The 27255-nt window shown below is 37.5% G+C and overlaps 3 protein-coding genes across 3 annotated transcripts; 1 reads left to right on the top strand and 2 right to left on the bottom strand.

Annotated features, from left to right (window-relative positions):
- Nucleotides 1–4401: 4401 nt before the first annotated feature.
- Nucleotides 4402–5756, bottom strand: LOC135587073 (E3 ubiquitin-protein ligase Os04g0590900-like). Its single transcript, XM_065104493.1, has one exon. It carries the CDS (start codon nucleotides 5587–5589, stop codon nucleotides 4540–4542), a length of 1050 nt encoding a protein of 349 aa, XP_064960565.1. The 5' UTR covers nucleotides 5590–5756; the 3' UTR covers nucleotides 4402–4539.
- Nucleotides 5757–17552: 11796 nt separating this feature from the next.
- On the bottom strand, nucleotides 17553–19248 carry LOC103982051 (protein RGF1 INDUCIBLE TRANSCRIPTION FACTOR 1). Its single transcript, XM_009398850.3, has 4 exons — nucleotides 19004–19248; nucleotides 18688–18888; nucleotides 18190–18405; nucleotides 17553–18087 (listed from the first exon to the last, which is right to left on the bottom strand). Exons 1-4 carry the CDS (start codon nucleotides 19004–19006, stop codon nucleotides 17836–17838), a joined length of 672 nt encoding a protein of 223 aa, XP_009397125.2. The 5' UTR covers nucleotides 19007–19248; the 3' UTR covers nucleotides 17553–17835.
- A 3214-nt stretch (nucleotides 19249–22462) lies between these two features.
- Nucleotides 22463–23393, top strand: LOC103982050 (uncharacterized). Its single transcript, XM_009398848.3, has one exon. It carries the CDS (start codon nucleotides 22529–22531, stop codon nucleotides 23216–23218), a length of 690 nt encoding a protein of 229 aa, XP_009397123.2. The 5' UTR covers nucleotides 22463–22528; the 3' UTR covers nucleotides 23219–23393.
- Nucleotides 23394–27255: the final 3862 nt, after the last annotated feature.

Here is a 27255-nt window from a genome sequence, read left to right as displayed (position 1 = left end):
ATACCTAACACACCATCTTTCATTTTTTTTAGGTAGATGTTATATTTGATTATTTTCATATTAATTTTTTTAGTACTTTTACTTGCAATCCTTATGGCATGATATGTCTAATATAACACTATAGTTTCTATTTAATATTATATTTAAATTCCTACCTATTCATATACCCACGTGTAATGCATTCTATTTAAATACCCACCTATTCATATATTATATTTAAATACCCACCTATTCATATGACTGATGGCATCAATAACGAGAGACATTAACCATAATTTAAATAATCACTGAGTATACCATCATTCCGATAGCAGCCACAGTACCAATCAGACAATTAATGTTTTTGGAGCAACTCCAAAATTTGTCTTCAAGAGAGATTAATTATCCGCTTTGCGTGATGGACATATCCATAAAATTATATCTTTTTGGAGCATGAACTTTAAAAAAAAAAATTTAAGAATAAAAAAGATCTGACGAACTTATGTGTCCTTGGTTCTCATATTCTTCAATTAATGTTGAACTAAATGATCTTATCATGATCTTCTTAATTTAGTACCTTAACGATTGCATCGGTAGATATTATAATTAAAATCTACAGTGAGCAAATCATCTTACTTTGACTATAATTTAAAGAATCGCAGTGAGCAAATCATCTAACTTTGACTATAATTTAAAGAATCACAGTGAGCAAATCATCATCATTCGATAGAAAGCACAACAGATATTATATTTCTTAAAGGGCAATACCTAACAACATATCATCTTCCATTTCTTAGGTAGATGTTATATTTGATTATTTTTTATATTAGTCTTTTTTACTTTACTACTTTTACTTGTCAATCTCTTATTGCACCGGTACTTCTAATCTAACACTATTGTTTTTATTTAATATTGTATTTAAATTCCTACCTATTCATCTAAGCAGCACGTGATAGATAAATGGGTATGTATTTTTGGTTGTAGACAATAAGTGGGTATCATTAAAATTAGTCTATCAACTTAAAGTAAATTTAGATCAAACATAATAATAAACCTAGAAATTAAAAAAAAAAAAAAAAAACTAATGGCATCAATATCGATAGACATTAATTTATAATTCAAAGAATCATAGAGAACGTATCATCATTAGACAGCAAGCACAACCGATACCAACAAGATAACTATTGCCTCAAAGGTAGATGTTATATTTTATTGTTTTCATATTGATACTCTTACTTTAGTACTTTTATTTGACAATCTATGTCACATTGATACTTCTAATTTAGCTCTATTATTTCTATTTAATATTATATTTAAATTTTGACCTATTCATCTGCATGTGTAATGTAAGAGATATATTTTTGAGACTAGTCATAGACAACAACAACAAGTGAGTATCATTAATAAAAGTAATTTTAGATTAATGAGAGCTTTCCTATTTAAAATTAAATTCTGAAACACACCTAGAAATAAAATAAAATAAAAACTGCTATCATAAATGTCGAAAGGCATTAACTATAATTCAAAGAATGCAAATATATAATCATTCGATAGATAGCAAGTGTCTTCAATTTCTTATTTTTATTTAATATTATATTTAAATTTTATTTAAATTTCTATTTATTTATCTACCCAATTGTATTGGTCATTATAGATAGATGGGTATGTGTTTTCGGTTGCAAATAATAAGTGAGTATCGTTATAATTAGTTTATCAACTAAAAGTAATTTTAGATCAAACATAATAATGGGAGTGTTTCTTTTTAAAATTAAATAGTATTAAAAAAGGTATTGATTAAAATTCAAAAAAAAAGGCCGATGACATCAATGTCGATAGGCGTTGATTATAATTCAAAGAATCACACCAAACATCGTTGTTAGATAGCAAGTATAATTGATATCAACAATATTATTCTTTGCTTAAAGGTGAATACCTAACACACCGTCTTCAATTTTTTAGGTAGATATTATATTTGATTATTTTTATATTGGTATTATTACTTTACTATTTTTACTTGGCAATCATTACGGTATTGGTGCTTCTAATCTAACACTACAATTTTAATTTAATATAATATTTAAATTCCTACATGTTCATCTTAGCACGTGTCGTGCATGTGATAGATAGATGAGTTGGTATTTTTGAGACTTGTTGTAGACAACAAGTGAGTATCATTAAAATTAGTTTATTAACTAAAAGTAATTTTAGATCAAATATAATAATGAGTGCTTACCTATTTAAAATTAAATTGTGACATGCACATAGAAAAAAAAAAAGGATTGATGGAATAAATTCTGAGCACTTCATCTTGGAACACTTATAACTCTAATTATAAATTTCAGATTAAGATAATATCAAGGATTTTATAATGATAATGCATTCAGACAAAATATAGCTAAAGATCGAGGATTAAATCATAAATCTAGGTTACACAAAAATAGCTAAAAATTTATTTACAATCTGTTAAACTAAAACCCTATGTTATATCTAGGGAATGATTATAATTTCTTACCTTATTCTTCCTTGGAACTATGGTTCTTGGCATCCATGTAAACAAGGTGAAGAAATGAGAGAATGAATGAAAAAGGAGAGAAAATGATTATGACTTGTCAGGTTGACAAGAAGGATAAAGCCAAACTAGAAAAGGATGTGCTTAGAAGGTTGCAATGAGGTCTTAGGTTTAATCATATTAGGCCTCATCTCAAGTTTTTTTTTTCTTTATTAACATAATTTTATGATTGCTATAATTTAACTTGACCCTAATTTGGATTGATAAGAAGGATGAGTTTTTGTTCTAAATTCATCCTCCAATCTTATCTATGCATCTTAAAATTTTAGTGTAGCACTCCTATTTGATTTTAATATCTACTTAATTATTCATAATTCCTTCCATCCATAAGTAAATCAATTTGATATCCTGCACTTATATGATGTTTAAACCTCAAGCTCATTTACTTTAAATATGATTGAGTTCATTCAAATCTTGGTAATGACTTAAGAACTACTGTCATACAAAAATCTTTTTAATCATTGTGCACATATTTATTGTCATAATTTAATATCATACTCAAGTTCGTTAGGACACTTACACCTATTATATTAGAGAATCATACCTTTTCGTTATAAAATATATTTAAAATAAAGATTAATATTTGTATATACTTCAAATTTCATGTGTATTTTAATTCAAAAAATCGATAATAAGAACATGTCATATATCATGTTTCTAAAATATAAATGCCACAAAATATATTATTTAAGTGATGATAATATATATATCTTATTATATTCTATGTATATTATATGTGTGAGGAACTTAGACATACACTTATCTAATAATTTCGAGGGGTTAAACTTTGATAGTTCATTTGCAAAGGAAAGAATGGACCCGAGTTCTGATAGTGTCCGGAGACGAATTGAAGACCGGAGAGTGACTCAGTCCATCCAGGGAGCATATGTTCACGGAGCAGCATCCAAAGGAAACTTGCAGAAAGACGTCCCAAAATTTCTTGGACGACATCATTATAGGAGTAGTTGTAGCCACATATCGCCATTGATGGGCGTTAAGGATCCTCGCATCTCAAGTTTACATATAATGTTGCTGTTTGTATATTATATGACGAGACTGATCGCTAATAAGAATCGACATATCTGATAGAAGATAATATTTCTTCAACTATACGAGGAAATCTCTTTATTCTGTTGAGAAAAATCCTCTATTCTGTTGAGGGAAATCCTTTCTTAAATAGGAGAGAAACATGTTAATGTATTGAAGCATTTTCATTTCTTCAATAAAGCTTCTTTAATAATTATTCTTATCTTCTATTATTTCTTCTATTATTTTCATCATGGTATCAGAGTGCCCTCGCAGAATAGCAATCGCAACAATAGCAGCGATCTACTGAAACATGTTAATGTATTAAAGCATTTTCATTTCTACAATAAAACTTATTTTCATCAATATCAATAGTACTTTTATTTTATGCCGCGGCTAAGAAAATGAATGATTCATCAGTCCCATGTCAGTCAGCTTTGACATATCAACCGGCTTACTGAGCCACAGTAGGGAAGATGGAGACTTCCACTGTCCTAAAACAAGCCGAACGTTCATTAGAAAGATCATTAACCGAAGTACACCAAGGTTTTCAAGTCCTTAACGATAGGAAACATCTCTCCACAATCAACATAACTCTTGTATTCTAATGTAATTAGGAGACGCTCGGCCATGGTTTAATACATCCTCTTCTCCGGTTTCGTGTGCTACGGGCAATCCTCTTCTCCGTGTTCCGACCACTGTGCTTTCTTTAGACTTGTGTTAATGGGACGTATTGGATACAGTAGAAGAGATTACTACTCATCTGATTCTGTCCCCATGCATGTCTTCAAACTTGAAGCTTCTGACAAAACAATCACAAGCCCACAAGACGGAAGATAGGATTTGAACTCATGTAAGCCAAAACATGTTGCTGGAGAAAGCAGGAAGTCACTGTGATGTTCTTTTTTGTGTCTGCTCTATACACTTTATGGAAGGGAAGTGTACATCGAGTCCTTCATGGAATCTCACACTGGGAGCATTGAATTGCTTCCCTTCGCCTGCCTTGTCAACCACACTCTGCCACTAGAGAAGGATCGTTTCATCGGGGCGGGGCTCATCACACCGTGCGGCCCGCTCGTGCTGCTACTGTTCTTTCTGTGCTCTCCTCCCCACCGTCTTGACGAACTCGCATAGGTCATCTGCAACAATTCGACGATCGAAACCCCGTCGCGATACGAACAGTCCATCGACAGCGATCGCCTTATCGGCTGCAGATCACCGTCTCTAGTCCCGACCACCGTACTGCCGTCCTCCATCTCTCCGGAGCTGCAGTGAATTCGCGAGGGATTCTTAGGCAATTCTGTCTCTTCGTCTCCGTCGGGGATGACTAAAACCACCTCATCCTCGTGCTCGCCCTCCCTGATCGGAATATTGTTCTCCGTCTGTTGTGGAGGAGGAGCTGGCAACTGCAGCGGCGCCGCCGAAGTCACAGGCACGATATTGGCTCGACAGAGAGGACAGTTGGAGTGTGACCTCAACCAAGTATCGATGCACGGAACGTGGAAGGCATGGCTGCACTTGGGGAGCAACCGGAGGGTGTCGTCTTTCCGGAACTCGCCCAGGCACACCGCGCAGTCGGTAACCTCGATCAGGCCGTCGTCTCTCTTGTATTTGCAGACCGTGATCTTACTGATCAGGGCCTCGTCGAGCCCATTCGTTGGGGAGAAATGCCATGTTCCATCTTGTCCCAGGTTGCTGTCGAGCTCATCGTCGTCGGTGCCTGTGCCGTGCCCAGGCCTGGGCCACCACCACCGTCGCGAGCTGAAGGTGCCGCAGTACTTGGAGACGATGGCGTAGTAGCTGACGATGAGGAAGGCGCTCGTGAGGATTCCGATGACGGCGATCACGAGGGGCGAGAAGGTCCGACCGGAGCCCTCGTCGGCGAATTGGACGGGAGGAGGGGGTGAGAAGATAACAGAGCACCACTGGGGGCAGTAGAAGCTACAGAAGCCCAAAGAGCAGTCCTTGGTTGGCTCATAGGCAACCCATGTTGGATGGTTGTCATTGGTGGCCATGGCCAACAAGGAGCAGAGAGTCTCAGAAGCTCCTCTCAAAGTAGAAGTGGCAGTGGAGGATCTTTATGGGTTTCAAGGCCAGACAATTGATGGTAAAAGTTTCTCTTACTTGCTGAATTGGTACTCCTTTGACGAGAGCTGCAAGTCTCTCTCTCTCTCTCTCTCTCATTTGCTTTGTTTTGTGATGGAGATTGGGAGGAGAAAAAGATAGATGGAAATGGAAAGGATGGTTGACCAAGGAGAGGTGCTATGAATGCTTTGTTCATAAATGCATGATGAACTTGTGAGAGTCGCTGGGTGGTGTTGGAAACATCCATTACACCAATCTCATGCCCTTTTCTACAAGATCAAAATCGACCAGATAAAATCACCCCTGCCCCCTGGGCTGGTGAAGCTTCTTTCTCTCTCCAACCAACGACCAGTGTGGAATTTACTTGAAGGAAAAGCAAAATGGCCAAAGATACTGTCGCCGAAGTTTTCTCTAACCCCAACAAGAACAGTATGATAGCCGTCGGTCAAAATTTGGTGAGAAGGAGAGAGAGCCGATGCTTCCTTATACCACCGTGCTCTGTTTCTCCCAAGGTTTGACCGGAACAACCAACTTTATTGGCAGTCAAGGAAGTAGCTTTCCCGAGGGTTGGGTGTAGATGCATTTGAAAGCTACCTTCTCTATCAGCAGATCATTTCAAGGCTTTGGCACACTGTAGATCTCCTCTTACTTTCTTCACCAATTTATACTTTCTAATAGTTTATCATTGTTGTTTCTTTCATCTAATAGTTACTTTTTGCAACTCACTCCAAACTCTCTGCATCATCAAGACACGATTTATCTTCGAACAGAGGACGAACGCTTTGCTTTCCCAGAGCAGAAACTACAGCAAGGCCATAAAACTCGATAATTTCTCCGGTTCGGATACACCTTTAGAAGGCACAAAATTATTGATCCTGCTCAATTCACGTCAGGATCAGGAGATGTTTGTCTGGAAGAAGAGCCTTGAAGTTTTTGGCGAGGATGAGAACTGAAAGGAAGGCACGATCTGCGCATGACATGTAGAACATGCGCGGTGAATCTGCTCGAGAACTGATGAACGAAAGATGGAAGAAGACGAGTAGTAATGGCAGCGATGCCGACCCTTTGGAATTCATTTAATGATCAAACCTTTTTGTTACTTATTTGCGTCTCTCGTCTGGCATGAATAAAACGAGCGCTTTCTGCTTCTGAGGTCCATACTGAGACAGCGTGTACATCCGGTAGTTCACTGACGGAGATGACCGCTATCATCATTACGTCCACATAGGAAATGCAGTCAGAAGGAGGTTCATCTCAAGGAGACCTTCCTCGGAATCATTGCTATCGCGGAGAAGGACGCAGGCTAACCAAACGGCGAGGAGATGTATCACCGGATAAGATCGAATCGAATGCGGAAGAAGATGGCGTGGGACTGCTGCTTTCGTCGTTGACCAGCTTCCAAGAGGAGTTATTAATAAGGGAAAACGAAAGGAGATCAAATGTCAGGCTTTCTTCTCTATTGCTTGGCTTAATTCATGCAACTTCCACTCAGATCAAATGTCATCCAGCATCAGCTTTGAAACACTCGTGTTCTTGGACTTCATGATCTGAGATTCTCGCCTTTGCTAATATCCCCATTTTGTCCGTCCCTAAATGAACAGAGCATTCAGGTTAAGTCGATAGGAGTCGGCGATTGATTGTTTTCATCTTTGTCAACCGTTCTCTTCCTCCCAGTTTGATAGCTGCAAATCTTCGATCAGCCATGAATCCCACTCAGAGATTCCTCTGTGATTTTGCTACAAATGGCATCATAAACTTGAAGACATCACACACATGCTGAAGATGCAGGCAAACTCAGAGTAGGTGCATGAGCAGCAGTGACAGCACGGCACCGGGACGAGATGCCTGCAGTTCTCTCGATGGAGGGCAGGGGAGAAACTTCTTTGAAGTTTCCATCCGTCGTCGGCAGCAATTTCCTTCACCTAATCCAAGAACTAAATGCCTTACCATGAATTCGGCCCAAGTAACAGAAGAAATCATTGGAAGACCACTTGATCCAACCGAGGGGCTATGATCGATGTGACTTTGTATTTGGACGAACAGTGTTGATGTTGTGGCCATTAGTAACTATCTTACGGAAACAGAAACCTTATTAATTATTATAGAACTCGCTAAGATACTAAAAAATTAATATTCTAAAAAAAAATAAAGATTTATTATTGAAACCCTAGAAAATAATATTCTTAACACAATAACGTTTTTCTAATTCATAAACTTATGTCTTCTCTCAAAAAGAAAATAGTAATCTTCTCCAAAATTGTTAGGAGACTTGTATGTCAGTGTGTGGAGTGGGTGGCTTGTTTAAACAAAGCTTGACATGATGAGACGGATACGAACTAAGAGATGATGCGGCCGGCGGCGAACAAGCTGCAGAAAATTCCAAGACAGTTCGTCAAGATTCAACAGTTCTTTGCGCTTGTCATGAGGCCATGTTTCGGTTCCTGCATCCGGCAGCTTATCTTCCATGAAGAAACTGATAGCAACTCATGAGTTTATTATTGGATCAGCAATGACCACCCAACCAATCGGCATTCAGCAGCAGCTGGAAGAGTGAATGACTGGTACAGAATGGATGGATCAGTTTAACTAAGTCTGCAAGACGAATTCATTTGGGTTCTTTTCCCCCAACATCGGCAGGCAGGGAAGGTTGCCCACGATTAAACGCGGAAGTGGATGACAATGGCAGAGTAGCTTTCGTAACATCGGCAGGCAGAGTAGCTTTCGTAACACCGGCAAGCAGGGAAGTTTGGCCATGATTAAACGTGGAAGTGGCTTTACAAACAGTGCTACTACCACGCATCAAGAATGCTTATGAGAAGAACAAGAATTAGGCATTTCGTTTTATCATATATCTGCCAAGGGAGGTAAAGGAACGACATCCATGGTTTTACTCAGTCGATTTCAACTAGTCGAAGAAGGTAACGTCGTATTGTTGTCTTTGTCACAATGCAGCACTGTTGTTCATGTTCTTAGTACTGGGCATGTACTAAGAACACTTTCTAAAAGAGAATAGAGTTATATGATGCATCCAAATAAATATTCTTCCTCGCTAGATGCATAGGATATTGTTCGACAATATCCATAGTTGTAAGGACATTATTGTAAATATATTTGTTGAACAATATCCAGAAGAAGAAGGAAGAATATATCATCCCAACATTGTTTAAAATATATTTGTTGAACAAATATCTAAAAGAGGAAGGAAGAATATATCCAAAGTAAAAAAAATTAACTTAAAGATCAAAAACAAAAGAAGATGAGCATGATGATATAATATTAGAAGTCATTTTTCCAACAAAGAAATCAAAAGAGGCTTGAGAAATATTTTAAAAAGTGTTTTGTGGCGTCGACAAGGTAAAAAACTTCATGTACAAGTTTTATGATCTTAATTTGAAATATTAAAATAAGGTATTTTTGAGTTTATTTATGATTAATTTTTAAATATTATTTTTATTACTCACCAAATGAGAAAGAATGATGAAGAAATAAGTGATCCAAAATTAATAGAAAAAATTTTAGACCTAAAATTTAATTTTATTCTTGTAGCCGTTGAAAAATATAAATATTTAGATTATATATCTTTAGAACTAATAATGGGTTCTCTTCACATTCATGAATAAAATTTTATAAAAATAAGAAGACAAATATATGGAGTAAGTACTACTGTGAACAAAAATCTCAAAGAGAAAGAGATCGACAACAAATAAGAAAAGGCGATGGAAATTAGATCAATCATGAATCTCAAAAAGATAAATTTGATAGAAAATATTCTAGACAAACAGATTGAGGCCAAGATCAAGAAAGTGGATGTGACAGAAATTCTAAAAGATTAAAAATATAGTGTTATGTTTGTAAGAGAATGTAAATTTTGTGGAAAATGAAATTTTGAATGTTATTACAGTCCTAAATCAAGGTGAGAATATAAATTTTATTGAGAAAGAAGAAAAGAATGAAAACTCTATTTTGCTAACAATTTATGATAATATGAAAGTCAATAGGTATCTAAACATACAAACTTCAAATCACATATGTAATATATAATAATTTATACATACATACAAACTTCAAATTGCTTTAGCAAAATTATATATAATAATTTATCCCAAAAACCAATAGAAGATAAAGGTAAAATCACCCTTGGACTCAACAGTGGCAAGGAATAATGTATTTCAGATATTTACTATATTCATAATTAAAAAACATTCAAAGCTTAGGTTGATTACTTGAAAAAATTAAGACCTAAAATTGAAAAATATGACTCTCAATTTGTAACAAGAATAAAACACTAATTTAACATGTGAACATAATTTAAAATAATTTTTTTTATATACATTTGTGCATTGATGCATCAAACTATTTTAAGGTTGTTATGGAGGATAATTCTATATGATGACATATTAGATATCAACACTTGAATTTTGAGGCATAGAAGTTTAATATGATGAAAAGATTATCAAGAATTACTCATCCAACAAAGTTATCTGAAATGTGTGCCATCTATATAAAAGAAAGAAAATCTTTCAAACTAAAAAGAATAAAAATAGCATGCTAACAATTTAATTTGGTGTACTTAGATTTTTGTAGCTCTATTAGTCCAATATCACTTCAAAGAAACATGTATTTTCTTAACTTTATTTATGATTATAGTGTTAAAACTTGGGTTTATATCTTGAAAGAAACGAAAGAAAAAAGATTTGAGCAAATTCAAGAAATTTTAATTTCTTTCAAAGATTTAGTTGAAAAGCAAAGTGATTGTATGTTAAGATATTTAAGGATAAATAGGGGTAATGAATATACATCAAATGAATTTGAAATAGAATTTTGTAAAGATAATAGAGGTTTTTTAAAGATAATATATGTCAAAATATCAAATGATCATACATTAAAATGGGTTTTTGTAAATATAATAGAATTTTACAATAATTCACCATGTCATAGACACAAAATGGAGTTCTAGAAAAAAAGAATAGGATTATTCTTGACATGATTTATACATGTTAAAGGGAAAAAGGAATTCCTAAAGAATTTTGGATATATGTCATCGCTTGTGAAGTGTATTTGCTTAACAATTTTTCAAGAATGAAAATTGACAATGCTATACCCTAAGAACTATGGAGTTTCTAGAAGTTAAAAGTTGAATATTTGAGAATCTTTCATGTTGCATTTGCTAAAACATAGGAAGAAAAGGTGATAAAACTAGAGGACAAGAGTGAAAAATTGCATCCTTTTAGGTTATGTTGAGAATTTTCATAGTTAAAAACTTTACAATCCTTTCACACATAAGATTGTGATGCTAAGAGATAATATGTTTGATGAATAATAGATTTGAAATTAAAAAAATAATAAATAACATAATCAAATTATAATTTTAAAAGAAGATGATATAATATTCGAAGAGCTTTTATCTAAATCATCACTTAAATCAACTGAGTCATATGATTCAAAAAGTCTAATTTATAAGAAGAATAAAAATAATTCAAGGGTTGTATAATATAACTTGTAGGATTAATACTAATAATAACAAACTCATTTTATTTTTTTATTTTTACAGGTTATGATCTATTAATCTTTGAAGAAACTTATAGAAATAAAAAAAAAGTTTGATGATAAGTTACAAAGTAGTAGATACATGCTATTTAAAAAAAAAACATAAAGAACTCACTATACTTTCTTAAGACCATAAGGCAATCGATTTTTAGTAGATCTTCAAAATGAAAATAAATATAGTTTATGTGAAATTAAAATTTTATAAATAGATATTAAATCAATATTATTTAATGAAATTTTTTTTCAAAGAGATATATATACACGAACCCTCATGTTTTAATATTCATAGATATGAAGGCAATTTATATAAGTTAAAGAGAGCTTTTTATAGTCTTAAGCAAATCCCATGAGCTTGAAATTTCCTTATTAGCGCATATTTTATTTGAAGTAGTTTTTTAAAATGCCCACATGAATATGCTATCTATATAAAAACTAACTTTGATGTAGATATCATGTTTGCATGCTTAGATGCACATGATTTAATTTTACCAATAATAGTCCTTATATGATTAAAGAATTTAAATACTTAATGAAAAAATAACTTGAGATAATAGATTTGAATCTAATGACTTATTTATTAGATATTAAAATTTAAAAAATAGTGAAAAAAATTATTTTATAAAAAAATGATTATAAAAATATACAAAGAAATTGTCTGGATTGTCACCTTATTGATATACACACCAAGTTGACAAAGAAAAAAAAAATTGATTAAGCCAACTTATTATAAAAGTTTAATGGGTCATCTACAATACTTGACATGCACTTGATCTAATATGCTATTTTTAGTTAGATTTATATAAACCCTTAAACCATCTCATTTGAAGATTGTTAAAATGATATTACAACATATTAAATGGACAATTGAGTATGACATGTTTTCTTTTACATCTAAAATGTTATATTTTATTGGATTTAGTGATTGGGTTGAAAGATAAGATAATTAAAAAAATACCAGAAGTTTACATTTTATCTTAGTGAAGCTACACTCACATAGTCTTCAAAGAAATGGTCTATTGTTGCTCTGTCAACTTGTAAAGTTTAATATGTTGTAGTCTTTAATGTTTGTTATGAATTTGGCTAAGATCACTTCAATTGCTTCATGTACATAAAAAGTTCAGCTAAGATTTATATTAATAATAAGTTAACTATTGCTTTATTCAAGAATGTAATCTATAATAAAAGTATTGGATTTAATTTTAAAACTTAATTTTTTTTAAAAAAATATTTTTTTAGTAGCTACATATGAAATGGCATGTCATTTGGACAATACTCTTTTATGGTAACCTTTAGGGAACCATTAGGCTCCATAAATAAAGTCCTAAAACAACCCTAATTAATCCAATTCATCATTTCAATACAATTCATTCTCTTTAATATCATTCTTTCAATATACTTTTTAAGTTTATATTATTGCTTAGTTTGTTAAAAGAGGCTAGCTAAGTCACTTCACGATCATGATTGTAAGAAAGATAATACTAGCTGAATTTTGGATTCTTTCTAAATTTTATTTTTTATTCTAATATTCTAATATTTTATTAATTTCTTAATTTAAATTTAAATATTTTTTACCCTAATAATTTAAGGAGAAATCTTAATGGATTTTGATTAGGAAATTAAATGTGATTCATTCTGATTAAAATTGAATTGTTATCTTGCTTTTCCCTTGGTAACTAATATTGGAAAATCCTGAGGGCGACATCACATACGCACTGGAAGAACAGCAAACAAAATTTCTAATTCCTAAAGATATGTTCATCGTCGTACGAAGATTGGTACACAAAAAATCCGTGAAACAGAAAACCACGTATGAGATAGATTGTGTTACTTCGGGAGATCGTATATCCCTGAATCCCTACAGATCTCTAGGAGAAGGTAAAGGAGGTCAAGTGCCCGCCCATCTAGCGGTGATCCACATAGCAGGGCTACGATGATGCTCCTCAAAACTCCAAACGTGATTTGAGATGAAAAGAGGGGAGGAGAATAGGAGATAAAGTAAAAGCTCTAAGCATGTAAACTATTGAAACCCTCCAATTTATGATGGATAGTTTGTCTAAACATAAGTTGTTAGTATAGTCATAATAAATTATGAATGGACTTAATATGTTTCAATTCTAGATTTGTATTAGAGAGAGAAAGAGAGAAAGGGGTCACTGCATATTTTTTTTTCTTTTATTCAAATAAGAAAACTTTATACTATGTTTCGTTAGATTTATGTGTTAAAAACCCAAATTACTCTTTTATTTATTTATCCCACTTGTCCTTAGATTTGAAGCATACAACGTTTCCTCCCATGTTGCATCCCAAGTCCCTTTTGACGTGCCAAAAAAAAAAAAGCTACGTTGTTGTCGTTTTCTTTTCTAAATTATCAAATAGGATAGTCTTATATGATTAATGATTAAAAGAATCGAATTATATATATTAGGTTTGACCCACAATCTAATCGTTTAAATATTTAAGTTGAATTGATGTCTAACTCAATATATATTTCTTAAATAATTGGCTCAAACTCATCGTTGTCAGATTTCTAACATTGCAAACTCTCAAACCTCAAATTGCTCCTCATCGCTTGTGATTGTGTTATTTATATCTATTGTACCGATCTTGATTTTCTGTTACAATTAAATTTAATTTCTACTGCTCAATCTCTTGCAAAGTGTGTGTTACATGCATGCACTGAAGTATTATTATTTGTTGATTATATAATTGTATGTATTAGAAAGAAACACAGCAACAAACTAGTGTGGATAGAAACACAACCTTAGGATCAATATATATATATATATATATATATATATATATATATATATATATATATATATATATATATATAGAGAGAGAGAGAGAGAGAGAGAGAGAGAGAGAGAGAGAGAGAGAGTTGAAGATTTCTGTTTTCTCAATAACCCTTTGAATTGTGGGGCTTCGATATTTTTGTTAATGGTAATATTTATGTTATTTAGTATATTTTATAATATTCATGAAAAAATTATTATGGGCATGTGAAATAATAAAAAACATTATGCAGTTGAAATTGCAAGGATAATTATGATGATGTCAAATTGCATATGCAACATCATGAGTAAATTATTAATTCTTTCATGCTAATTTTCTTTAGAAATATGAGGCCTCACATATCATATTTCTATATATGAATTTGAAATATGAGGGTTCACATATCATATTTATGTATATGAATTTGTTGATACTTTTATTAGCATACATTTGAGTATATGTGTCAATTACATAACTGCATCATCAATGCTTATTCTTCTCATAAATTATAAAATTAAAAAAAAATTAATATGACTATATAATATATCATGATAGTCTTCATAAAAATATAAAAATAAAAGAACTATTATTCTAATATCATCGAGGGAATAAATTAGCCTATAATGAGCCTTTCAATATTGGGAGCCTAACATATAGTAATAATAAACTAATTGATTGATTATAGGATATATTAAAAATTAAAAAAATAAAATGTATGATAGTGTATGAACAAAGTTTAACTTCTAACTCCTATCCCTATGGTGAATGTTTATTACTCTTCTGTAAATGTATATAAAGAGTTTAATTATAAAAGAGACTCAAAACAATATTTCTCACATGTTGTAACCCTACATACATTCCTAATAAGATATGTGAGTGCCACATATGTCATTTAATGCAATAAAACTTTATTTTTTTTTAAAAATAAAACTTTATAAAGAACTTCACTGTATGGCATAGCCATTTTGTTAATTTTTTGTTCATTAATTGTTTTAATTGTAATCTTTAAAATTTTAAGATTTTAAAGAATTGTTGGATTTAATTTTTAATATTTTTTGTAGTGATTACATATGAAAGTGTATGTCCTTTGGATAAAATACTTTCATGTGAATATTTGGTTCATTTTTAAGCTCCATATAGAATCCTAAAACAATCTTAATTAATCTAATTCAGATCAATACAAGTTTTTTATTTTTTAATTCTTTTAATATATTTTTTATTCTATATTATTACTTAGTTTGCTGAAAGAGGCGGATCAAAACACTCTATGATCATGCTTAGAAGATGGATAATATCGATTAAATCTTAGAATAAAAATCTTAATTAATTCTATACATAGGGATGAGATTTTACATAGTGAATATGCACCATCTGATTTTTTTTTTCTTAATCAAAATTTAAATACCCTGCTTTTACCTCAATAGAAAGATCCAAGCATATTGATACAAAATTTTATTTTATAAAAAAATATATTAAGAATAAAAAAAATAAAGCTACTACATGTTTAGTATGTTAGATATAGTCATAAAATCTCATAAATTTAAACTATTTTAATAAGAAGGTTAGTATGTTAGATGAAAATAAGTTTAAAGGGAGTTAGTGTTAAAATTAAAAATATCTTTTTTTCAAATGCACCATGAAAATTTTATTGTATTAAGAAGCGAAACATATTGAAGGCGCTAAACGAGATTCAAGAAAAAAATTAAATTTTAGATATTAAAAAAATAAATATGATATATTAAATGTTGGATTAATAAAAGATAATCAAATATCGGATTAAAAAAGATTAAAAAAATCTCAAGGAAAAAAAGATTCATGTTAAACGTGACATATTTGATGTATCCACGGGAAGATATAAACCCCATCTATTGTATAGAGTAATACAGTCTGAATTGTAATGATGATATTTTAAGTCGAACAAAGATGCTTTGCTTTGTCACTTTCGTCACAGTTCTATCACTCTCCTTATACATTCAACATGTTATTTGTTCAGCAAGTCTCTGACTTACACAGCAGTCCTAATAATTCCAAACAGGCTAATAGAAACGTATGAATATAAAGTATACGCATAAAGTTCAACGTAGACGAGTCATATATGTGTACATATAGTTGCTTCGATTATTAGCTCGGATGATGTCAAACGGAGTCGACCGCCATCCTACGTGAAAGGGATCTCATTGCCTTTGTCCGACCACGCCATGGCCATAAAGATTAATGGACAAGTACAATGAGCTCTTGCTCCTTTCACACTAAACACGTCGACTTAGGTATGACGTCCCAACCAAAGAATTATTATCATCTTAATCCCCGACCGAATCCTCGAGCGAATTTAGACCGAAGCGGTTTAAGATGGCGGGCTGTGACAACAACTCCACAAAAGAGACTGATCACCGTGACGACGACGATGACGACGACGATGCCTTGTTCTCGTGACATTGATGAGGGCTAGCAAGGAAATGAGACATGAAAATGCCCTGTTAAGTAAGGCGTCCTGGGGAACCGGCCATTCAACCTTTTCTCCCTCGGTGGTGTTAGTGGCTGCTGCTTTTTGAGCTGCATGCACAGCACAAGGGATTAAAACGAGAGTAATGGAAGTATGCGAAGTGGCATGGTTCGGTACGAGAGGACTGTGACTTTGGAAGGAGAAGGCACGGGAAGTGACTGCTGAGTGCTACACATCTCTCCACTCATGAGCGTCTTCCCGACTGGGTGGAGTGTAGTGTGATGTATCGTGTCTTTCTCCATTGTCACCGCCAGCGACGACGAGTGCCGTGAAAGATACCGAGCAACGTGCCGTTTGCTCTTCGTTTCCGTTTCCCGAGAACGAAGACGAGCGATTTCGTTCCCATAGTAAATAGCGCACGTTAACCTCCTCAGGCATTATTGAGGAGAGTGACGTTGTTCCTACTCGTTCATCTCTTCCCACCTCATCCACCGGCCTCGGGACTTGGGGTCGACAGCCTGGGCCCCTTCGGGACCCACGAAAGCTTTTCTTGGACCGAGAATCCGCCTCATCTGGCGGCGACAGGGTGTTTTACCTCGATGTCGACCAAACCGCCACGTGGTATCAGGCCAGGGCGGTATAAATTTGCCGTGGGACCGGGAAACAAAAAAACTAACGTCTGGCGATACGAGCGTGGACGCGTGTCGAAACAGGAAAACAGATGCTGGATGTGCGTAATGGCATCCACGAATCGAGTCCCGAGAAGTATCGATTCTTCTCGGCCAATTAGTTCTCCTCGAAAAGCTTTACGCCTTCGAAGAAAGGCTGGCGCTGACAATAAAAGAAAAAAAAGAACGACCCTGATCCTTTTCTTACCTCGATCCACACCGTCCATCGAGGATTAAACGGCATCGAAGGCCATCGGTCCCACTTACCGACATGTGGGCCTTGGCATCGACGCAGAAAGCCCGAGACGGGTAGGATGCACCCCGCCTTGCCCCAAACGACAACGGATCACGTCATATCCACCAACAGTACGATGCCACGTCCACACCGGCGGACCACACCCGTGTGCGACACTTCGCGCCACCTCAACAGTTGATAAAGATAAATAAATATACAAAATACATATGTAAATAAAGAAACCTTCTTTATTACTATATGGAGTGCCCGTGGTTTTTAGACACGCACGTAACCCTTCCCTTCGATATTTACAGTTACCAGAGCCTTCAAACAACATACTTTTTACTGTACAACTCTCTGAAATAACTACCAGTTATTTATCACCACAACGACAATGCCTCGAACACTTGCTTTAAAGATGCCTTCACCTGTTCTGCTCTTTTTTCCTGCCGCGGTAACTATGTGATTGTGCTACTACTCCATTGGAACTCGTGGTGGAGTAGGTGAGCGACTAGAACTCCAGTATCAGGCTTCCGAAGGGAGCCCTATGGGGGATGCCCTTCCTTCTCTTGGCGCTGCTGAGGCTGGCGGCGGTCGGCGGCGGCGTCGACGGAGTGAAGCTGTGTGTCACATTGCTCTTCTCGCTGCCACGGCTGGTGCTCGTGTAAGACTCATCTGTGTCTGACTCCGTCGTTGACTTTATCTTGATGGCCTCGTGTAGGATTTTGTTCTTCCTCTTGCGGTCTGGTGCGGTGCCGGCCATCTGAAACGGACATTTCGCCAAACAATTGGTTAGGGAAGGAGATGGCAGTTGAATGATTGATGATGCCGCAGAGATTGAATCAAATGGCATGGAGGTGGGGACCTTGCAGCCGAGGGAGCAGAAGCGGAAGGAGTCGAGCAGGCTCCGGCCGCAGACCTCGCAGTTGTTGGTGACGCCCTTGCGCGGCCTCGGCTGGGGGCGTTCGTTGAGGAAGACGACGCGGGCGCTGTTGATGATGTACGTCTGCACGCCGGTGAGGTCCAGCACCTTCTGGATCTCGGAAACTCTGATCACGTCGTGGTAGGAAGACCTCCGTATCTGCAACCAACAGCAGGAGAGAACAAGCTCGTCATCGCAAGGAATTCGATCGATCGCTTGGTTTCTGCGAGACGGAGAGAAAAAGGGCGGGAAAAGTTGGGAGTTGAGCGACTAGAATCGAGGGAAGACACTGATGATGCAGTTCTGTATAAGAAGTTTATGGTGATAAGAAACAAGGAGATCGTCGAAGGAACCATTTCCACGGTAGGACAAGGAGGTCGGCTTCTAGTACAATCGGAAGAAAGGCTCACCGAAAGCAGACAAGCAGAAGATGAAATGGACCTGAATCGGGTGGTGGCCGCAGTGGCGGTCGAGACAGAAGGAACAGAGGGCGCCGCTCATGCAATCGAGACAGTACATGTTGCATTCGTTCCTGTGGGAATCAGCGTGGTACTTGCATTGGACGAAGAAGTTCGTCGACAGAAGCGGCCGCAGCCACGGTGGCCACCGGCCTCCCTCCTCCTCCACCGTCCCTCCTCCACCCTGTTCCATTCCGTATCACTATCATCAGAATCCCACGCCAAAGCAAATCGCTGCCAGCTTTCGAACGCAGCAATAACCATTTTTCGCAAACAAGGAAGGAGAAAAGAAACATCACCATGGTTCGCCTGTTCTTGATGTTTAGCTCTCTGAATGGAGATTCTCGATCATTAGACAAAAACCCTCCTTTCTTCTCTGCTTACTTGAAGTTGCCGGAATCAGACAGCTGACAGAAAGAGGAGAGGAAAGATTTCAAAGGAGAGAGAAAGAGAGAGGAAGAAAGCAGAAGCATTCGCCAGAAGGAGCCACTGTTGACTTGGAGAGAGAATGGGGGTGTGGGAAGGAGCAGAGAGTGGAGTCGCTCTTATCCTCTCACAAGACTTGTAAGAAGCGTTAATTGCAAGTAACTTTTTTTAGCTTTTCATCTCCCCCCATCATCATCCCACACCCACTTGTTTATTCCTGATGCATGTCTCTGTCTCCCTTCTATTTCTCTACGTTATTTCCCGTGCTTTCATGGCTTCATGTTTGCTGCTTCTGTGCCCGTTCCTCTTCGACCCAATCACGACAATGCCATCGGGCTCGAGTTCATTTCACAGGCCAATTAGCTGCGACTCGTTCCGCACGCTCTCTTATTTTTGAGGTTCAAAGTCCATGATGGGGGCCAGTTCAGCACTGAGGAATTGGAATCTTTCGTTAATGGAGTGTTTCTCCCATCTGCCATTAAAAATTCCATTTAACACTGGGTCCTACACCCCGCAATGTGGGACCTGCGGACACTTGATTGATTGAGCTATGATTGTGTTCTTTAATTGAATCTAGATAGCTTCTCTGAAAGCGATTACTACCGGTCTGATATGAAAGAATAACTTCAATTATTTTGTAAAAGAATATATTAACTAAATTATATACTTACAAGAAGAACTCTATAGATTATTAGAGTATAAAAAATGGATCAACCGAGAGTACAATCAATGCTCTCTTAGTTTGGCTTGCTGCCGCTGTCGTGTAAAACCTTCAAAGCCTGCTGCGGAGTCAAATGTTTGAGATCGAAGAAACCACATGGAGACGACACGCGTGCATTGCTGTGGCTGCAAAGCTACTGAATGGCATCCCTTGTTTCCCGTGTAAGGCCGAAATGTGCGGGATATTTGGGACTTTGTTGCTGCTGCCGCTGTTGTTGCTTCCTGTAGCATTGATTGCAAACAATAATATTCCAGCAGCTGCAATGATAATGATAATGATAATAATAATATCTCCTGCTTTGCCTTGGAAAATGTGATGCAGACTGATGGGCCAACAATATTATTATGGGCTCAGTCGATTACTCTTGGACTCGGGAGATGCCAAGTCACGACCCAACGGGTAGATATGGCACCATGAATGGGCTCTGCCTCCTCGCCTACGTTGGCTCCTACAGCTCCAGCTAGTGAAGGATGAATGACCCAGCTTTTGATGGATTACGTCTTTCGCTAAATGTGTATGTCTCATCCATCTACCTGCCTGCGTACCTACCACTGCATCGAATAGTGATCGTGCGATAGTTTCACTACACACGCACGCATGTCAGAACTCATCAGTAGTCGCGTAGCCATCACCTCACACCTCTCTTGTTGTCGACATGATCTCTCGCCCGGTGATGGGTAACGAGCTGCTTCACTCCTGCAGCTATCACCTCACGTCACAGCTCGCACGGATCCTCCTCTCCTTCTTCCGAAGCACTAAAGTAGCCAAGCCTCTCCACTGCTGTACGAACAAACAAAGGCTCCTCGATCTGACGATTAAATCTGAGAGCCTGATCATCTATATCGTGTCATGTTCGACGCCTATCACATCAAAATCTTCCCTTTCATCCTTTCGCCGCTGCATTGGATCGGAAGAAGCACACACACACACACACCAAAAGCAGAGCTCACGACACGTCGAACCGCGGTTTCTTCTGAGTGGCCATCGCTGTACCCAGAAACTAAGATGGAACTCCATGGCCATGATCGAACACGGTACTGATCGAGCAGGGATACAGGTCACAGAAGCACGGAAGTAGGGGATCGCTCTCGATTGCCTTACAGACGACATGCCAAAATCTTGGAGGAAAAAGGAAAAATACTCGAAGAAGATCACGATAACGAATCAAACTGTGAGTAAATCTTCGTCTGGTCAAAGCGAGATCATGTTATCAGCAGCCGTTCCTATTAAAAGTTTGGATATGGAAATGATCATGATCATATGCTGCTACATCCCTGTTGTTGGTTAGTCCTAAAGATCGCTGGACCATTGCATCATATGCTATCCATGTGCACTACCAAACCTTGGTCGCCTCCTTTCACCTCACCTGCCCAAAACTAAAAGCATAAAGCAGCACAGCTTATATCCTGCAAAGATTAGATATAATCATGCATGTTCTTGTCATATGGTCATCTGGGCTCCATTTTGATGTAGTAGTAGCAGTCAAGGATCGCGGCAGCAGATTGGATCGGTTTGATTAAGAACAGGAAACCACGACGACAGCCAATCGATAGCATTCTTTGATGTTCGAAACTAATCATTTCATAAGAAAAAATAAACATTGTTTATGTTTGACCAAAACTTTTTTATGTTTCGAAATGTTTTCGTAAGCAGATCTTTGACTAGGTAAAAGAAGGAAGATTAAATGATGACTTTTACTTATTCAAACAAGTTGCAGTGTCTTTAAGACAAAGCGACGTTGGGGCTTGTTCATACGTGTGGTTGACTCGAGTTCTGTCAAGCTTTGGGCATAAGTTGAAACTGAAGACGCTGTCCTCGGACTTGGTTGGATCATACTAAATCGTATTAACGTGGGAGTGGACAAAGTCTTCTAATTCCCACCGGGCAAGGGCGACCGTAGAAAAGCTTAAAGATTAGTTTAAGCTCTAAATAGCTTTGAGAAAGATGCCGTTTGTATGTAGCTGTTGTCGATGTTGAGCCTCCCATATGCGTAGAAGAAACGAGACTGGGATGAGGGCGATGTCACTTTCGCGATGCATCAATACACCACAAACGAAGGGGTTGGTGAAGCCGCCCGCCCCATTTAATTCCGAGGAAAAGCAGAGTCAATAAATGCAGGTGGCCCGAACACCCTTCTCCTCCAAGACAAAGTTGCAGATATTGATCTGGATATAAATAAAATTGCACTGGTTAGCTTACCGTGCAGATCGCGTATGAATCGCCCTTGGTAATTCGTATCGATTTGATTCTATACACCCGAGTATGACATGAATACCACCGACCGTAGGTGTGCTCGATCCAGTCTTAAAAGTGCTTGTCATGTAAGCTACGAGCATGACGATGCTCTCTGTTCATCAAGGCCGTCGTCGACGTAAGCTGATGCAGCAGAGACCGAGTTGGGGTCGCGTGGTGGAGTCTAAACCCACGGCTTGAATGTGCGAGTCCACCGCGTGGCCACTGGCTGTGTGCTACGTGGCGCCAGAGATCGACTGCTCATGGCGCCCCAGCGAAACGAACGGCCCATGATAAAGGCGTGTGGCGTCGTCGTAAATAATCGAAAGGCGATGGCATGACTACGCGGCGCTGCCTCCCCTATTAATAAAAATTGACAAGCCACCGAAAGCTTCGCCGTCTCCAAAAACTGCGAAACGAGAGAGAAGCGAAGGAAGAGCGGAGGATGGGAGCCGATCAGAGATCTACGACTGAGTCAGCGGTTCCGTGGTGGAGGAACGAGGAGGTGGAGAAGGTGGTAGAGGAGGAAGCCGGATGGAAGTGCTGGAAACACCCGCTGCAGCCCCACTACGGCGTCTGCCCCGCTTGCCTCCGCGATCGCCTCCTCCGTCTCTGCCCCGATTGCGCCAGCGTCCGACCCTGCGGCTGCTTCCCCTCCCCCTCCTCCTCGGCCTCATCCTCCTCTCCCTCCTCCGCCGAGCTGGCCGGACCCGGCGGGGTGGGCCGCGGCACGGGTGTGGGGGCGGTGGGGCCCATGTCGCGGCTCATCGACAGCGAGCCATCGTTCCGGAGGTCCCAGTCGGTGGGGTTTCCGCTACTCCGGTCGACGTCGGTGTCGGCACCCCTCGTGGACGACGTAGCGGCGGCGCCGAGATCGCGGGGTAGCGGCAAAGGGTGGGCGCCGTTCTTGCTATTCTCGAAGGCGGCGAGGAAGAAGGATTCGGCGGGGTCGGAGCTGTACAGGTCGAGGTCGGTGGCAGCGGGCCGAGCCCAGGCCGCAGGCTGCGGCGACGAGGAGGAGGGAAAGGGGAAGGGAGGGCGGCGATGGTACTTTCCGAGCCCGATGAAGGTTCTCCGGCACTGGACGTCGGCGACGAAGGTGGTGCAGGAGCGGTCGCCGCTGTGGCGCGGGTGAGAATCTGCGCACGCGACAAAAAAGAAAGATGTCCGGAGGAGGAGATCGTGCGCTTGCATTAGCGTGGATGTATTAGCATTAGCATTGGTATTGTTATTGTTACACTCGTCGACGCTGCTGCAATAGATTATATGCCTTGGAAACCAACCTCGCAAGTGGAGGTGATTAAGATCGATATGGCTTGTGAGATTTCTCGTTTATATCTCCAATTTTCGAGCTGTGATGAACCGAAGTCCGTCGTAAAGTCTTCAATGATGCGATTGGATGCGGACCGCAGGGTGGGAGAAAGCAGAGAACGGAGAAGGAGACTTTTCGAGAGGTGGCACGTGCAGGGGCAGGCGTCCGTGCACGTGCTGATGTCGTTTCCTCCTTTTGAATCTCATGTTCTTCCTGCTGTGCTGATTATGTAATCGGATTGGGTGGTCGACCTCTTTCTTCTGGCGTCGATACAAAGCATCTTTTGTAATTGAATTCAGCACATCACTGTGCATGGACGACTTTTTCTCTCTCTCTCTCTCTCTCCGGCCAAAGCTGTAGTGAAAGCAAACGTTCGAGTGATGAACTTGATACTGATAATTGGCATCATAGCAATCAACCAGAATGAACCCATCGCCATTAGAAGCGACTTATGACCTACCGATCGGTGTCGTCTGCCATGAAAAAGGTGAGGTTTGAAACCAGACTCATAATAAAGGAAAAGGCATCTGAGGGACTCGAGAAAGCTACTTGTTGTTGGGTATTGGGTTTCAACAACCAGCATTAACCTCATGCTCTCCACCGGGAGTTATGTTTTCGTGTATATGGATGGATTCAGCTCATAGTCAAAAAAGGTAAAAAGAAAGGTTAAAACCCGTCTTTGTTTAACACTCCGTCATGTTCGTCTTCATGTTTCGTCGTCGCTCCATACTTTATACAATGGTAATTTTAGTTATTCAGTTTGGCGACAGAGTATAAATTATACAATGGTGATTTTTGAGCTGTTTCCCCCATTCCCATCTCATGTCGACACCTCGCAATCTCATCTGGTTTGGTTTAATTCACAGAAATCAAGACAAGGATGAGTTAGGAGAGGAAAAAATCAATCTTTAGGTGTCGTCTGTGCATAACAACATCTCATGTCCCTCTCTCTTCTCTTTGCACCTGTCTGTCGGCAGCAGAGCAGCGCTATGCTCTGCTCACTTTCTCCCTACGTCTCTCGAGCCCTCACACCACTCCCCATATATAAGCCTAAAGAAGACTTTGACTCCCACTTGGCCAAGTTTGCTGTTTACGGTATCACCTTTAAGGTGATGTACCACACCAAGAAGCTGCTGTAGGTGATCGATTCGTTGAAGCTGGTCCTCTGAGTTCCTTCTCCTCCCCTATCAGTTTCTAAATTATTTATCCTGCAGCATTGTGTTCCTTTTAATCTCGGTCGGAGGGTCTACGATTCAGATCGTATCTCCCTCTAAATTTAAGATAATAGGTTCAGATCGTATACTTACTTTTTGCTGCAGTTCTTCAAAAATTATAGTCTTTGATTTACAGTAATTTAAAATTATAACTTAATAATCTGTATGGTGGGATTAGACATTTATAAAGGTAAAGTCACTTTTGTTGTAATGGTAGAAATAAATTTACTGTTATCTTTATTCTTTTATTTTATTTTTATTATAAATTACAACTTGATTGTTACAATATAGTGTTATAGATTTATCAGATGGATTTATAAAAGGAATACTTTTTATGAACATTTTATATTGTAATATAATTTAATTTCATAAAATATAAATAATATAGTTTTATTTCTTGGATGACCAACTAAAAATGAATAAGGAACCACTAATAGATCTAGAATTTTATTTCTATAGTGACTTTAGCAAACACACAACTTTCTATTTTACTATTTTTAAGACCAAAAATTTTAATTTTCTTATACTATTGTCTAGGTACTTATTTAAGCTCATGTTATGATGATATGTTCAATTCACATACTTTATGCTCATGACCTTTAGGTTGATTTATGTAAATTTCTCTATCACCATATAAAAATACAATTTTTACAACCATTTGATATACTTGAAGATTGTATATAGATGCAATAGCACACATTATTTTGATAGATTTAAATTTAGTTATTAGAGAAAACATTTTAAAATAATCTACTCTCCTTTTTTTAAGTAAAATCTTTAACTACTAGTTTTGTTTTATATTTATCCGTTATTTCATCAGTTTTGAATTTCTTCTCAAAACACACTTGTAACTAATAGAAATTAATCAATCCCTAGCTCCTATTAGAGTGTTATTGGATTGGTAAGAAAGGAAAAAAAGGGAATACAAACAACAAATGTTTTATCACGATTGATCTGTGCTTATCATGCGAGAACTTTCGAGCAATCGTTGTTCAAAAACTCTTTGATTTAATTTTTTAATTTAGACATTTTAATTTATTATAAGTAAGAGTAAATTAAATCTCTTTTCTAAATTATATTTATTCCAACAAAAGTGAAATTGTTTTATCAAAACTTTTATTCAAGAAGTGGTATTAAATTGATGAATCATTGAACCCAAATCTTATATGGATCAAGTGGTATATGGTATCAAAGTAACAATCTCTTGCCTATTGATGGTTACCACTAAGCAATAGAGAAGAGTTTCTAAGGGTTAGAGTGGTATATGAAAAAATTACCGATGAGATGGTTAATCAAATAGATGAAGATTGTGATAGGTTGGAGGCAAGGCCAAGCCAACCCACCAACAAGCGACAATCAAGTAAAGAATATCATAGATAAGGAGGGAGAGTCATCTTTATTCGATAGATGTAACCGCGAAGAAGATGTTATCAAGCATAATATCATAGCAAGAACTTGACCTTTTTAAGTTTAGGCTCGCATTGACATAAATAGCTTGATCAACACTAAAGCATTAGACTCATTGATAAATCAATTTAAAAATTATTTTGATATGTATGATTACAATTGTAAGGATATAGTGATGCTTATACGATTCAAGTTGAATGGCCATATATATGTATGGTGGAAAGTCTATCTTTGGACTAACTGTTGGAAAATCTTGGGGATGACATCACATGCGCATAGCAAAAGAACATAAAATAAAATCCTCAATTCACAAAGATATGTTCGTCGTCGTGTGAAGATTGTTATGCAAAAATCCACAAAACAAGAAACCATGTATGAGATAGATTGTGTTACCTAGGGAGATCGTATATCCCTAACTCCCTGTAGATCTCTATGAGAGGGTGAAAGAGGTCAAGCACCCTCCTCTCTAGTGGTGATTCACACAGTAGGGTTACGATGATGCTCCTCAAAACTTTAGGCCTGCTCTGAGGTGGAGAGGGGGAGGAGAATAGGAGAGGCAAACAAAAGACTCTAGTCGATGAACCACTAATTTTCTCCTATTTATAGAAGTTCCCTGTTAACTTAACCCTAATAGATCTTGTCCTATTGGGTATTAGATCTTCATCCAACTATTTAAGCCTCTTAGATTAGTGGATCTCTATCTAAGAATCTTACATGGGCTCTTATTAGATCTCATCCATATGATCCAATAATTCAGAGGCTTATTAGATATTTAATAAGATAGGGGCTCTAACGGATATCTCGTATTAGAACCTCTACTCATCGTAATACCTACCATATGTGTGTGACTCTCTAGGTTCATTATCAAGCTGATTGTGAGTCATACCTATCAGAACTCCTTCTGGCTTAGTGAATTATTATCTCCATAATAATTCACTTGACTCATCGATTGTGGACGTACTATGCCACTATGCCGTAGTCCCTAGACGATATAGGGGAATCCAACCAATTGGACATGTTTATCCTCAGTTATCGTGTACCTATATTCACTCATCTATTTAATATCCCAAAGACTTTATATTGGGTATGGTGCTATCAGACTCATACAGTTTCTACTCGAGTCTTGCTTTAATCGGATTCTCCCGGAGAACTCTTTCTCTCTCAATCCGAATGACCCTGGCTAGGGATTTGTTTGAGTAAGAAAATATGAGACATTCCTCTCATGACACTAAGAGTGGA

This window comes from Musa acuminata, chromosome BXJ2-4 (assembly GCF_036884655.1).
Source record: "Musa acuminata AAA Group cultivar baxijiao chromosome BXJ2-4, Cavendish_Baxijiao_AAA, whole genome shotgun sequence".
Taxonomy (NCBI): Eukaryota; Viridiplantae; Streptophyta; class Magnoliopsida; order Zingiberales; family Musaceae; genus Musa; species Musa acuminata.
The sequence above is the reverse complement of the archived record's forward strand: the minus strand, read 5'-3'. Positions and strand labels throughout refer to the sequence as shown.

Excerpts from the sequence above, each read along its gene's own strand:
- LOC135587073 (XM_065104493.1), bottom strand. The coding sequence starts at position 5,589 with ATGGCCACCAATGACAACCATCCAACATGGGTTGCCTATGAGCCAACC.
- LOC103982051 (XM_009398850.3), bottom strand. Across the intron at positions 18,406-18,687 it reads GCGGCCACCACCCGATTCAG|ATACGGAGGTCTTCCTACCA; the intron begins GTCCATTTCATC and ends TGTTGGTTGCAG. Across the intron at positions 18,088-18,189 it reads TCTGCTCCCTCGGCTGCAAG|ATGGCCGGCACCGCACCAGA; the intron begins GTCCCCACCTCC and ends TGTCCGTTTCAG.
- LOC103982050 (XM_009398848.3), top strand. The coding sequence starts at position 22,529 with ATGGGAGCCGATCAGAGATCTACGACTGAGTCAGCGGTTCCGTGGTGG.